The 14,445-nt window shown below is 52.5% G+C and overlaps 1 protein-coding gene across 3 annotated transcripts in view; it reads right to left on the minus strand.

Annotated features, from left to right (window-relative positions):
* Window positions 1-185: 185 nt before the first annotated feature.
* The window catches only part of KLHL36 (kelch-like family member 36), a 14,939-nt gene continuing 679 nt past the window's right edge, over window positions 186-14,445 (minus strand). The window contains exons 2-6 of one of the 3 annotated variants that reach the window (XM_011928062.1): window positions 13,883-13,888; window positions 12,411-12,489; window positions 4,589-5,662; window positions 2,579-2,736; window positions 186-918 (exon numbers count right to left, since the gene is read on the minus strand). In XM_011928062.1, coding sequence (XP_011783452.1) covers window positions 363-918; window positions 2,579-2,736; window positions 4,589-5,662; window positions 12,411-12,473 — 1,851 coding nt within the window. In that variant the 5' untranslated portion in view covers window positions 12,474-12,489; window positions 13,883-13,888 and the 3' untranslated portion in view covers window positions 186-362. Of the gene's footprint in view, window positions 919-2,578; window positions 2,737-4,588; window positions 5,663-12,410; window positions 12,490-13,882; window positions 13,889-14,284; window positions 14,425-14,445 lie in introns of those variants that run through there. The other 2 variants (XM_011928060.1, XM_011928061.1) reach the window with 2 other exon arrangements.

Below are 14,445 nucleotides of genomic sequence, written 5' to 3' on the forward strand. Positions count from 1 at the left end.
CTAAGAGATCCCTTCGAAGACCCAAGCTTCACTAGAGAAATTTCTGTGTAACCCCCATGCCAGCTACTCTCAGGGAGACGGTTAGCAAGGACCCATGAGGAACTGTAACATGGGGCAAAGACCTGCAAAGATACAAGGGGCTGCTCGCTGCCTGGGCCCAGGGTTAGTTATTCGAGCAAGATATGTAAAGTTACAGAGAGTATTTAATTGGTTACTGTGATATCATAGAAATACCAAGAATCATAAAAGTAAAAAAAGCTGCTAAGTTGTACATAATGTTTCCGGAATACTAAGAAGTTGCTGCTGGTCTACAGAGCCCTGGGTTATGATGGTGAGGATGGTCCCAGGAGGTGCAGCTGGGGTCACTGGCCCCGGTCCTGGTGCCTCTTGCCTTTGCCTTTCTTCTTCTTGTCCTCTGGCCTCGGCTCCAGGGCGCAGACACAGGCGGACCCGCCAGCGATGGCCTTGGGCAGGTCGACGCCCCTGCTCCACTTGTCGGCCTCTCGGTCGTACACCTGCACGGTCTTGGAGAAGGCGGTGTTCTCCCAGCTGTAGCCGCCCAGGATGTAGATGCGGCCCTCCCACACCGCCACGCCCGACTCGCTGTTGGCGTGTAGCAGCGGCGCCACGCGGGTCCACTGGTTGCACTGCGGGCTGTAGGCCTCCACGCCCAGCACGTCGAAGCGCTCCATGGACTCAATGTTGTCGTCGCTGCCCCCAATGGAGTAGATGCTGTCGCCCAGGCTGCACATGCTGTGCCAGCCGCGCGCCGTGGTCATGGGCCGCCGCTCCTCCCACATGTCTGTCCGGTGGTCGTAGCACAGCAGGTTCTTGCGGTAGGGGCCGATCTGGTAGTCGTGGCCCCCAGAGATGTACACGAAGTCTTTGTAGATGGTGCCTGCGTGGCCGTACGTGAATCTGCAGGGTCGACAGGCGGAGACAGAGAGAGAGCTCAGGGCTGTGCCAGTCTTACCCTCCCCGCGCCAGGACAGCCTGCCGTCTTAGGGGGCCATGAGGATTTAAGAATGCAGGGAGTGAGCACCCCACACTCTATAGACAGCAGACGTCATTAGCAAAGACATGGCGGGGCGGGGCGGGGAAGTGGACAGCTTTGCAGTCAGGCTGCCTGGGCCAGAACCCAGCTCCACTCTCTATGAGTCTCCCTTGCCCCATCTAGGAAATGGGAATAATCACAGGACCATCACCCCTTTCACAATGGCTGGAAATGACTAGAACAATGAGCCAGCAGGCACACACGCACCCAATGAATCACACATCAAAAAGGAATAACGGCATACAGTCCAATTCTAACTGCGCTGGCACTTGGGAAAAGTTTTGCTTAAAACCGTAGAGACAGCAAAATCAGTGGCTGCCAGGGGCTGCGGGGAGAGGGGAGGGAGGGATGGACAGGGCGCACACAGAGGGGGTTTAGGGCAGTGAAATGATTCTGTGTGAGGCTGTAATGGTGGATTCATGTTGCTTTGTGTTCCTCAAAATCCACAGAACTGTGCCAGGAAGTGGGAACCCTGATGTAAACCAGGGCCTTTAGTGAATAAGAAAGGATCAATATGGCCAGGTGCAGTGGCTCATGCCTGCAATCCCAGCGCTTTGTGAGGCCGAGGTGGGCGGATCACTTGAAGACAGGAGTTCGAGACCAGCCTGGCTAACATGGTGAAATCTTGTCTCTGCTAAAAATACAAAAATTAGCTGGGTGTGGTGGCGGGCGCCTGCAGTCCTAGCTACTCAGGAGGCTGAGGCAGGAGAATTGCTTGAGCTCAGGAGGCGGAGGTTGCAGTGAGCCGAGATTGTGCCACTGCACTCCAGTCTGGGCGACAGAGAGAGACTCCGTCTTAGAAAAACAAAAACATGAGCGCTTACCCCACACACTTCTAACTCTTGGGGGCACCTGGATGTATTCCACAGCAAAGACTGGTTCAGAAAGTGCACTGCTGGGTGTGGCAACAGGGAACTGGTGGAAAAAATGGTGTGCACCTTCTACTAATCCCATGGGGATAATAAAGGCTCGATACATGCACACCGGAAGGCAGGTGAGACTGAGGAGGGTCACGCGGCCACCCTGGGGCACTCCCTGCATGTGGGCGCAGCTTTCCCGAGCAGCGCTGCATCTGCTCTGCACAACAGTGCTGTGGGGTGGGTACGATTATCGTCTCCCTCTGCAGATGAGGAACTAAAGGCTGAGCGGGGTGAAGACCCGTGCTTGAGGCTTAGATGTAGCACAGATACCCCCATCTCTTCGAGCTCCTCCTGCCCAAGCTCAGGGAGATCCTCAGGTCAGGCCCTCACCCTCTGAAACTCAGCGACCGCACAGCAGACTCAGCCACAGAGGGATGTCCGTCGTGGCGGCAGAGCTGACCTTTGCCCTAAGTCTGAAACTGGAGGCTGGACTGTGCCCCACCACGCCCTCTGCCCCTCACGGTATACCCACTCTTCCTGACAAGCCAGAAGATTTCGTTCCTTGAATTGGAGGCCAACATGCCCAGAAAGTGAGGCACGTGGACTGAACTATGTCCCATAAAAGCATCCCATTTGGAGAGCCTTCCACCAAGCCCCAGATCACCTTGGCAAGCCGGCCACATAGGACCAGGAGTCGGTCTTCGGACTGTACGTCTCTACCGAAGAGAGCGCGCCGTTCTCATTCCGGCCGCCGACGGCCACCAGCATGTCTTCGATGGAAGCAAGGTAGAAATCCACACGGCGCTGGTTCATGGAGGCCACCTGTGGAGGTGAGATACCTGTACCTTCCCTTCCCTGAACCCGGGACAGCATCAACAACTGGCGCTGCGTTTCCCAAATGTGTCTGCGGAACACACAGTCCCAGAGAATGTCCGGGAAAGGGAACTGCACCTGAATAAAGGGGCTTCTTCAGGCGGGAGCTCTGAGCCCCTGAGGTTTCCCCAAGACGCTCTGAATACCCGAAAGTGGGATGGAGACGCTCTGAGTCCCCAAAAGGGGGATGGAGACACTCTGAACCCCCACACTTGTCTGGTCATGTGGTCAGCCTCGTGGACAGGAACTCTGTGGGTCACAGGGGTCAGAATTGCTGATCTAGTGGCTTTCTGAAATAAAAATTCATCTTTCCCCTCCCAGCATCAGATTTGTAAAGTTAGTGCTGCTCTGCCACTCTGTGTTAACAGAGCAGGATGTGGCATTCCACAGGAAGTTAAACAGAAGAGGCTGGGTGCAGTGGCTATGCCTGTAATCCCGGCACTTTGGGAGGCCGAGGTGGATGGATCACCTGAAGTCACGGAGTTCGAGACCAGCCTGCTCAACAGGGTGAAACCCTGTCTCTACTAAAAATATAAAAATTAGGCAGGCGTGGTGGCGGGCACCTGTAATTCCAGCTACTCGGTAGGTTGAGGCACCAGAATTGTTTGAACCTGGGAGGCGGAGGTTGCAATGAGCCGAGATTGTGCCACTGTACTCCAGCCTGGGCAACGGAACAACTCTGTCTCAAAAATAAATAAATAAATAAAAGTAGAGACTTTTTTTTTTTAAAACGAATCCAAGCCAAACACACAGGGAGCAAGAACAAGTCCCCGCGGGAGGCGAGGTTCAGGTCGCCGCTGCTGCCAGGCCTCGGGGAGGAGGGTCCAAAGCCAGGGACCCTGTCCAGTGGTGAGAAGACTTCGACCTTGGAGGGCGGTCTCAGATTTCTGAGAGTAAAATCAAAAGGTCAGCTGGAGTCCATTCTGACTGCGTTTTGAGCTAAGAACAGCACTGAGTTGGGCGCGACGCTGAGGTGTGAGAATAAAGGCTGAGACGGACTGTCCCGGGGGAGCGGGTGGCTGGAGAGCGCTCCCAGCATCAAGGAGACACCTTCCCTATGCCAGGGGCTTGCCAATCAACATGAGCTACTGCACTCCCTGTCCCCCATGTATTCCCAGAAGGGGAATCCAAAATGTGGAGAGGACAAGAAACTAAAATTTCCCAGCTATGACTTAGCCAGGCTGGGATGAGACCTCAGGTCTGACATCAAGGCCCACGCTCTTCCCAGAATCAGGCCACAATGCGTGCCCAGGGCCAGGTGTGAGCCCTGGTGGCCTCCTTAAACTATCTCCCAAAATGCTTCCAGAGGAGCCCCACAGAGACTCCAGGACCTGCGGACCTTGAACCATGGATCAAACATCTAGACCCATGCTACTGTCCAACAGGGCAGCCACGCCTCGTGTGGCCACACACACTTGCACATCAATCAGTTAAAGTGAAATGAAATTGAAAACTGGCTTCTTCAGTCGCACTGGCCACATTTCAAGCGCTTAGTCGCCACATGTGGCTGTGGCTACCATATCGGGAAGTACAGACACAGACCCTTCCATCTGCACAGAAAGCCCCACCAGGCAGCGCAGCTCTGAACCACGACGGACCCCTCGAAGGGGGTGGGTCAGCTCTCCCTCTCCCTGTCCAGGGGGTAGGCCCACGGTATGCTGCTCGCCACTTTATCGTCACACCTCATTCAGAAGCAGCATAGTGGCTGTCAAGGCCCCAGAGAGGTAAGGAAAGTCAAGGCTAGGTTAAGGAAACCGAGAGAGTCCTCAAGAGAAAAGAAATAATCCGGCTTTAATCTCACCTTGATCCACTGTTTACAGCGGGGGTCATACCTATAAAGAAGATTGGAGGCCGCGTCCCCTCCGTTGTCCCGTGAGAAGCTGCCGCCGGCGATGAAGATGAAGCCCCCCAGCACCGCGACACAGTGGTGGCTCCGCCGGGCGGGCAGCGGCGTCTCTTTGACCCACTGCTCGCTCTTGGCGTCCAGGTAGCAGGTGTCGTCACTGAGCTCCAGACACCGCTCGGAGACCTCGCCGCCCACGAACAGCAGGCGCTCCTGGTTGGTGCGCAGCGCCGTGCGCTTGGTCTGCATGACGGGCTGGGCCGCCAGGTTGTTGTGGTAGCGCACGGCCTCCTCGATGAAGCCCTCGCAGTTGGCCTCCTTGGGCAGCAGCGAGCACACGGCTGGCTTGACGCGGTGCAGCAGGTCGTTCTTGGGGATGAGCGGGAAGTGGATGTTCTCCAGCACCTGGCGGGCGTGGGCCTCGCGCTCGGGCTGCTGCGTCAGCCACTGCAGGGCGGCCTGCAGGAGGTCGTGCTCACACTCCCGCTGCACCTCGCTGCTGCTCAGGTAGACACACAGCTTCTGCATGGAGACGTTCTGCAGGAAGTCGGGCGTGAAGGACAGCGTGCCGAAGCGGTTCAGGATGAAGCCATCGATGAAGGCGTCAAGCCGCTTGAGACTGTAGATGGAGGCCAGCTCCTGCAGGTACAGGTAGTTGTCCCCGCTCACCTCCTGCTCCAGGTACTCACAGCAGAAGTCTACCACCGTCCAGATCTGCAGCAGGTGGGCCGTCTCCAGGACATAGTCAATGTTGCCACCGTCCAGCACCAGCTCCCCCCCGTACAGGAAGTCCACCACGGCCTTGAGCCCGATGTAGGAGGCGCCGATCAGCTCCACCTCCTTCTGGAAAGCTTCCCGCATGCCAATGGTGAACATGGAGTTGAAGTAGTCGCTGCACACGGCCAGCAGGTTGCGGTGGGCTGGCACACGCTGCTCATCGGCCACCAGGACAATGTCGCAGAAGAGGCCGCGGAGTCGCTGCTCGTTCAGCCGCTGCAGCACCGTGCTTGAGTGGTCGGCCCAGCGGTATACCTGGCCAGAGAAGACACATCAGAAACGGCACAGCAGCCTGCTCAGCCCTGGTCCAACCCAGTGGGTCCTGACCAGTATTTTCAACAAAATGAAACTGAAGAAAACAGGAAATAGAATGCTGCATCAGAGGGCATTGCAGGAAGTACAGGTGTTTCTTTCTTTTTTTTTTTTTTTTGAGACGGAGTCTCGCTCCCTCGCCCAGGCTGCAGTGCAGTAGTGCAATCTTGGTTCACTGCAAGCTCACTTCGCCTCCTGGGTTCACGCCATTCTCCTGCCTCAGCCTCTTGAGTAGCTGGGACTACAGGTGCCAGCCACTTCGCCCGGCTAGCTTTTTGTATTTTTTAGTAGAGACGGGGTTTCACTGTGTTAGCCAGGATGGTCTCGATCTCCTGACCTCGTGATCCACCTGCCTTGACCTCCCAAAGTGCTGGGATTACAGGCGTGAGCCACCGCGCCCGGCTCGGGGTTTGAGACCAGCCTAGCCAATATGGTGAAACCTTCTCCTACTAAAAATACAAGATTTAGCCAGGCATGGTGGCGTGTGCCTGTAATCCCGGCTACTCGGGAAGCTGAAGCAGGAGAATTGCTTGAACCCAGGAGGTGGAGGTTGCAGTGAGCCGAGATCACACCACTACACTCCAGTCTGGGAGACAGAGCAAGAACTCCATCTCAAAAATGAAAAATCAAAAAACAAAACAAACAAACAAAACAAACCAAAAAAAAAAATCCCCAAAACCAAACAAGACAACACTTCAAGCCGGGCATGGTGGCTCCTGCCTGTGATCTCAATGCTTTGTGAGGCTGAGATGGGAGAATCACTTGAGGCCAGGAAGTTCAAGACCCACCTGGGCAACATAGCGAGATTCCTGTCTTTACAAAATATTTAAAAATTAGCCGGTCATGGTGGCATGCGCCTGGAGACCCAGCTACTCAGGAGGCTGAGGCAGAAGGATCATTCAAGCCCAGGAGCTTGAGGATGCAGTGAGTCATGACTGCGCCACTGTACTCCAGCCTGGGCAACAAAAAGAAATCCTGTCTCTAAATTAATTAATTAATTCAACATAGGGAGAAACAGATAACTGAAAACTATCACATAGATAGATAGCTGGTCTACTCCAGGACGACTGAGGTAAAGAACTGGCTGGGCACTCAGCCTGAAGACGGGGAATGTGGTGGGAGGAGGAAAACTGACCGAGGGCTATTAAGTATTAGCAGCTATGTGGTTCAACTTATTTATTTATTTATCTTTTTGAGATGGGGTCTCACTCTGTTGCCCAGGCTGGAGTGCAGTGGCATGATCACAGCTCACTGCACCCTGGACCTCCTGGGCTCAGGTGATTCTCCTACCTCAGCCTCCTGACAGCTGGGACTACAGGTGTGTGCCACCACACCTGGCTAATTTATTTATTTCATTTATTTATTTTTTTTGAGACTGGGACTACAGGCGCCCGCCACCTCGCCCGGCTAGATTTTTGTATTTTTTTAGTAGAGACGGGGTTTCACCGTGTTAGCCAGGATGGTCTCTATCTCCTGACTTCGTGATCCGCCCGTCTCGGCCTCCCAAAGTGCTGGGATTACAGGCTTGAACCACCGCGCCCAGCCACACCCGGCTAATTTAAAAAATTTTTTGTAGATACGAGGTCTCACTATGTTGCCCTTGACCTCCTGGGCTCAAGTGATTCTTCCACCTTAGCCTCCTGAGTAACTAGGACTACAGGCACACACTACCACGCCCGTCTGATTTTTATAATTTGGAGGGACAGGGTCTCCCTAAGCTGCCCAGGCTCTGAATTCTTTTTTTTTTTTTTTTTTGAGACGGAGTCTCGCTCTGTCGCCCAGGCTGGAGTGCAGTGGCCGGATCTCAGCTCACTGCAAGCTCCGCCTCCCGGGTTCACGCCATTCTCCTGCCTCAGCCTCCCGAGTAGCTGGGACTACAGGCTCCCGCCACCTCGCCCGGCTAGTTTTTTGTATTTTTTAGTAGAGACGGGGTTTCACCGTGTTAGCCAGGATGGTCTCGATCTCCTAACCTCGTGATCCGCCCGTCTTGGCCTCCCAAAGTGCTGGGATTACAGGCTTGAGCCACCGCGCCCGGCCCCAGGCTCTGAATTCTTAAAAGTTACTTCTTAGCATGTGTCCTACAGCAGTGGGTTTTATTTTTTTCTTCCCTTTCGAATCTTCTTTTTGTTGCCATGCATGCAGTTGTCATTGAGACACTTTATTTCCCTGTGGTTATTTCCACATCCAGTCAATTCAAAGAGCAACTTCTCTGTCCATGTTACAGGAGCAGGCCGCGTTCTCACAACCTGTGGAGGATGCCACACAGATATGACCTGGCATTTCCTTCCGAGTTCAGAGGGCCAGGCTGACCCGCTCTTCCACTCCAAGCTGGCTTTTCGGTTCATAGGTCACATGCATGGAGATCTCTATTTATCCTGGTTACTCGCAGAGAGAGCCAGGCTGGCCTATACTGGGCTTTTAAAGTCTTTCTCATTTTTAGAAACAGGGTCTTGCTCTGTTGCCCAGGCTGGCATGCAACAGTAGATCAGAGATCACTGCAGCCTGAAACTCCTAGGCTTGGCCAGGCATGGTGGTCATGCCTGGAATCCCAGCACTTTGGGAGGCCGGGGTGGGCGGGTCACTTGAGGTTAGGAGTTCGAGACTAGCCTGACCAACATGGTGAAACCCCGTCTCTACCAAAAATACAAAATTAGCTGAGTGTGGTGGCGGGCGCCTGTCATCCCAGTTACTCGGGAGGCTGAGGCAGAAGAATCGCTTGAATTCCAGAGGCGGAGGTTGCAATGAACCATTGCACTCCAGCCTGGGCAACAAGAGCAAAACACTATCTCAAAAACAAAACAAAACAAAACAAAACAAAAAAACTCCTAGTCTCTAGCAATCCCTCTGCTTCAGCCTCCTTGGCAGCTGGGACTACAAGTGTGTGCCGCCATGTCCAGCTATTTTTTACTTTTATTTTTTGTAGAAATGGGATCTCACTACATTGCCCAGGCTGGTCTTGAGCTTCTGAGTTCAAACAATCCTCCTGCCTCAGCCTCCCAATGTGCTGGAATTACAGGTATAAGCCAGCGTGCCAGGTCTCAGCTTCTAATTATGCAGGAGTGGTCTGTGCCTCTACAGACACTGACGGAGGCCCCTCTTGGGTGCGAGCTGAAGGAAGGAAATTAAAAAGTACTACAGTGGCTGATGATCAAGTCATAGTACAGGCTTAGTGGCCTGAGAGACGCAAGTGAGGGCATGAGGCGGCTATCTGCCACCCGGGGCTCCTGGCTGTCTCCATGCTGGTGAGAGTGCTGACCTACCATGCTCAGATGGAGATACACACAACCCTAGACTGCAGTGTAAAAAGGGAAAGAGCCCAGAGGGTGGGACCAGCGAAAGCCCCAGTTAATGGCTGCAGCGGGGAGCCACCAGCTCCAGTGAGCTGGGGCAGGGGCAAGAGCAGTGTCGTTTCCAAAACTGGGTTTCTGTTCTAAGTGGGCTGGAATGATGCTGTACCCAGGTACAATCAGCTGCAATCTGCTGCTGGTGTTTTAGCACAGCTGCATAGATGACAACTTTCCAAAAACAAAGGCACATGATTTCCCTTATTTTTTTATTTTTATTTTTTTGGGGGGGGATACAGAGACTCCCTCTGTTGCCCAGGCTGGAATGCAGTGGCTTGATCTCAGCTCACTGCAACCTCCACCTCCTGAGTTCAAGCGATTCTCCTGCCTCAGCCTCCCAAGTAGCTAGGATTACAGGCACGTGCCACACCCGGCTAATTTTTAATTTTTTTTTAGACAGAGTTTCACTCTTGTTGCCCAGGCTGGAGTGCAATGGTGTGATCTCGGCTCACTGCAACCTCCGCCTCCCAGGTTCAGGCGATTCTCCTGCCTCAGCCTCTTGAGTAGCTAGGACTACCGGCATATACCACCATGCCTGGCTAATTTTGTATTTTTAGTAGAGACAGGGTTTTGCCATTTTGACCTCAGGTGATCTGCCTGCCTCGGCCTCCCAAAGTGCTGGGATTACAGGCATGAGCCACTGCTCCCAGCATACATATATTTATTTATTTCAGTAGAGATGGGGTTTCACCATGTTGGCCAGGTTGGTCTTGAACTCCTGACCTCAAGTGATCCACCCACCTCAGCCTCCCAAAGTTCTAGGATTCCAGGCATGAGCCACTGCGCCTGGCCAATGTACCAATTTTAAAGGGACACTGGTAACAGAGTTTCCGCATTTCAGGTAACTTAGAAGCCCCAACCTACAGCATTCTCTGATGATATGAGTCCTGTTCATTTCTCTATCTCCTATTTTAGTGCCTTAATCAAATGCAAGGCCGAGCAGAGGGAGAAACTCAGGTTGTCAGGGGCTTATACCTGGGAGGAGGCAGCAGGTACAGGGTATTAGATGTGGAAAAAGAATTTAGCATTGACATGGAACAACACTTTTATTTTTTTGAGACAGGGTCTTGCTCTGTCACTTAGGTTGGAGTACAGTGGCGTGATCATAGCTCACTGCAACCTCTACCTCCTGGGCTCAAGTGAGCCTCCCACCTCAGCCTCCTGAAGAGCTGGGACTATAGGTGTATGCCACCATGCCCGGTTAATTTTTGTATCTTTTGTAGAGATGGGGTTTAGCCATGTTGTCCAAGCTGGTCTCAAACTCCTGAGCTTATGAGATCCTCCCGCCTCGGCCTCCCAGGGTGCTGGGATTCCAGGCGTGAGCCACTGTGCCTGGCTGAGCAACATGTCTTATGGCAGACAGGCGAACAGTGTGGTCACACAGTGGGAAGACGCCAACATGCTGGAATGCACAATAAACTAAAGCAGCAACTCGGGTGAGGCTCACAGGCACAATGTCGTGCAAAAGAAACCACACACGAGAGTACCCAACCTCGCATCTCATTTCGATAAAGTTCAAAAGCAGACCAAACCACAGCGGTGGGGTTGGGACTGTGACTATCTTGAGTGTAACAACTGGGAGGGTTTGGTAGGATTGTATCTTGCCCATCTGGGTGCTGGTGACATAGGTGTGTTTAATGTCTAGAAATTCATGGGTACACTTTTTAAGAATAAAAAGTTAGAAACAGGCCAGTCATGGTGGCTCACGCCTGTAATCCCAGCACTTTGGGAGGCCGAGGCAGGCAGGTCACGAGGTCAAGAGATCAAGACCATCCTGGCCAACATGGTGAAACCCCATCTCTATTAAAAATACAAAAATTAGCTGGGCGTGGTGGCACGCACCTGTAGTCCCAGCTACTCAGGAAGCTGAGGCAGCAGAATCGCTTGAACCTGGGAGGCAGAGGTTGTAGCTAGCCAAGATCACACCACTGCACTCCAGCCTGGGCAACAGAGCGAGACTCTGTCTCAAAAAAAAGAAAAAAAAGAAAAAGAAGAAAAAAGAGTTAGAAACGTAATCCAGTGACACAGAACCCTAGTCCTAAGAGATTCAGTTCAGAGAAAAACAAACTCGGGGTCCTGGCGTTAAGGGACAAAGATTTCCAGTGCTGTCAAACTTAGAAAGCAGCAGTGTCTCCCAAGCCAAGCTCCCAAACAAAGCCCTTTTGAGCAAGCGGCGAGACCTCTCTGGGTTTTCACGTTTGATAAAGCTGGGCTTGGCAGGAACCTTCCTGGGGAACTCACGTGAGAATAGGAGGTAATTTCTCAGGAGAACCAACCTCTCTTGAAAATGACAGCCAGTTTTTCTTTTAGAATCTATAGAATCTCTTTTCCCCCTTTTTCTCAACTCTATAGGCTGCTCCCAGCTCCCTTCATCTAAAGAAGTGTTTCTGTACCTTTTTTCATTATTGCCCCCCAAGAAGGCTTTTAAGACTTTTTTCACTCATAGCCTCCCCAGCAAAATTTTAACATCACAGATGCACTGTATGTCTGCTCATGTACTGTATGTATAATTGTGTCTTATGCACAAAAGGAGTAAGATTCCTCCCACTCTCCCAAGAACCAATTTTCTCCCACTTCAGGGCAATATCATACTCATTGAGAATCCATGATCTGAGGTAACCGTAAGATTTAATCTCCAAAAGCGACACCTCTAAAGAACTGGGGGCATTACGAATATCTATAACGAGGAGACAGGTTACCAGGAACCTCGAACCAATGGCTCCCCCCATCTTTACCAATAGCAGCTGTGGAGACAGGAGTTTGTGGAAAGTATAGCAGCCAGGTCTGGCTCTTGGATTTTAATGTGGCAGGTGGGAACAGGCTACATATTTCTAATTAGAACTCCCCCAGCAGCCTGACTCTGGGGAACTCACCCTCACTTGCTCTTGGGTTCCAGGGAATCATGACTAGGGAAGAGGACTCCAGGCCCTTGGCGTCCGGGTACACAATGTATTGCCCTCACCCTAAGATAGAAGGCTGGGTTCTCAATGGACCTGTCCTTGGAGTTTTTGATCCCCAAAGCGGGCATGGGAATCCCAGTTTTTTTCCTGTCCCATCCACCTCCTTGGGTTGATGAATGAGTCAAGCTGTCACAAAGAGAAAGCTCTGGGATGTCACTCTGGAAAACGAAGATGTCTGGCCATAGTGTCTCTAACATCCCTCACACTTCCCACTCTCTGATTTTATGACAATTTCCGCTCCTTGACCATTTCCACCTTTACTTGTCATTAAGGAGATTGACAACACCAATGACAAAAAAATCAGTCTGTGATTAGAAATGAGTGAATGAGAAAAAGGATCACACTTCTTAGGCAATTTGCACAGGTGGTGAGTGAACATTCACAGACCTTGGATGATTCGCTGATCTTGTATGGCCGAGACACTCGCGTCTGCCTGCTTCCCTCCATCATTAAAGAGATCTCAGCCCTAGGAGAAGAACAGGATTTCTGAGCATGCAGTCATAACTCTAGCTCATTCATTAATTTCAGGCTCTGCTAGCAGATACCAAGGACGACAGTGTCAACAGTCACACGGAGGAAGGAGGGAGGGAGGACCGTGCACTACAAAGAACTCTTTTACACTGAGTTGAGAACTCATCGGGTTGTTAGAATTGGACAGAACATTTAACTTGCATTCCTCTATCACCTAAAATCTGACATCATGTCATTTAGTTCACTTCCTACAAATATTTCCCTTTTGGCTACACCGAGGTTATAATGATAAGTTATAATTTTGGAGCCCAGACTATAGCCCTAGAACCAAGCTAAGGGACTTACATGTGCCATCTCATTTAACCCCCACAAAGATTACACTTGGCCAGGCTGATATCACTTATCCCATTTCACACATGAGGATATTGATCTCATGGTCACAAAGCTAGTAAGTGGCTGAGAATCACACCTGGGTCTGTCCAGCTTCAAAACCTGGATCCATCACCACGACACGCTGCTGAATGAGGCCTGGGGTTCGAGAGTATCACACTTTAAAAATATGATACAGGTGAGGATGTGGTACAGCGATGACTACCATGTACACAGCACATTCTAGACACACTGCCCCCAAGTGCTTCTCTGTGGCTTCACTCACTTAGTCCCCATTGCAACCCCATGAGGCCAGCATTGTGACTGGAGGATGCTGACAGCAGTGAGGTGAAATAACCTGCCCGGTGTCACACAGCTGGGAACTGGCAGAATTGGGATTCCAGGTCAGGGAAAAGTCCATGCTCTTAACTCTTAGGCTGCACTGCCTGGCTCTTGGAGGGGGGATCACTGCAGGCAGAGTTAGGCTTTGGTGTGTGGGGGGGTGCGGGGGGGGGGCAGGTGCTTCAAGGATGGAGGGGAACACAGAGAAGGGACTTTGCCACCTAATATTAGTACAAGTCACACACTGAGACTAAGGTTTTAAAGAGGATTTTTTCCCCCTGCTATTTGAGTTCAGGAGAAGAGTTTGTTACCTATTGAACACACAGTCTTTACTAATAAAGAACAACGTGACAAGAAGTCAGCACTGTTCTTAGATAATTGGGGACACAGGGAGGGCACTCCAGTGTTCCCATGGAAGGAATGAATTCGGGCACAGTCCGACCTGTGCAACTCTCCTAGGGAGAGAAGGGACAACGAGATTCCTCTTGACAAACTAGAAACTTTGTGACAACGACAAGCTGTTCCCATTCCCGGCCCTCCTGACTACCCCTAGGATGCTGAAGAGCCCAGAGAGGGAAGAGAAGAAACCCAGCTTTCATGCAGTGCCCACCGCAGACCCGACTTCATTCCACGTTCACCCTTTGAGACAGGTGCCACCGTCGTTCCCACAGTGAGACCTGGCGCTCGGGTGCCCCAGGGGGAGTTGCCCAAGGTCACAGAGCAGCAAGCAGCAGGTGCCTCTCCCTCCACCGCCCCAGGCAGCCTGCCCGGGCTCAGCCAGGCCTTCTAACGCTCAACGCTTTCTTTTCTAGGCCAAGATACCTAGAGAGAGTTCCCGGGGCCGGAGGCTCCCTGCTGTCTCCTGCAAGTGCGTGGGGGTGGGGGCTGATTTCCACGCGTATTGGATGTCAGCGGCCTCCGACGCTTTTTGGAAGCAGGTGAAGGGTCAAGGCCACCCCCACACACAGTGACAATCCTAAGTCACTGGAAAAGGTCTTCCAGTAAACATGGGAACGCAGGCCCCGTCTGGACGGGGGCGGGGACTCCCAGGGAGCCTCCTTCCCAAGCTCCCTCCCGACCTCAGCGTTGGAGAAAGCGACGCTGCTGACACCGGCTCGCCCGCGGGGTCTCCGGGGACGCCGCTGTCGTTCGCTCGGACCCCGCAGCCCAGGCGGAACTCAGCGCAACGGCCGCCCAGGCAGGCTCCAGCCGGCGGCGAGGAGGCGGAGGCGGAGTCGGG

The sequence above is a fragment of the Colobus angolensis genome, unplaced genomic scaffold (assembly GCF_000951035.1).
Source record: "Colobus angolensis palliatus isolate OR3802 unplaced genomic scaffold, Cang.pa_1.0 Scaffold76, whole genome shotgun sequence".
NCBI classification, from domain to species: domain Eukaryota; kingdom Metazoa; phylum Chordata; class Mammalia; order Primates; family Cercopithecidae; genus Colobus; species Colobus angolensis.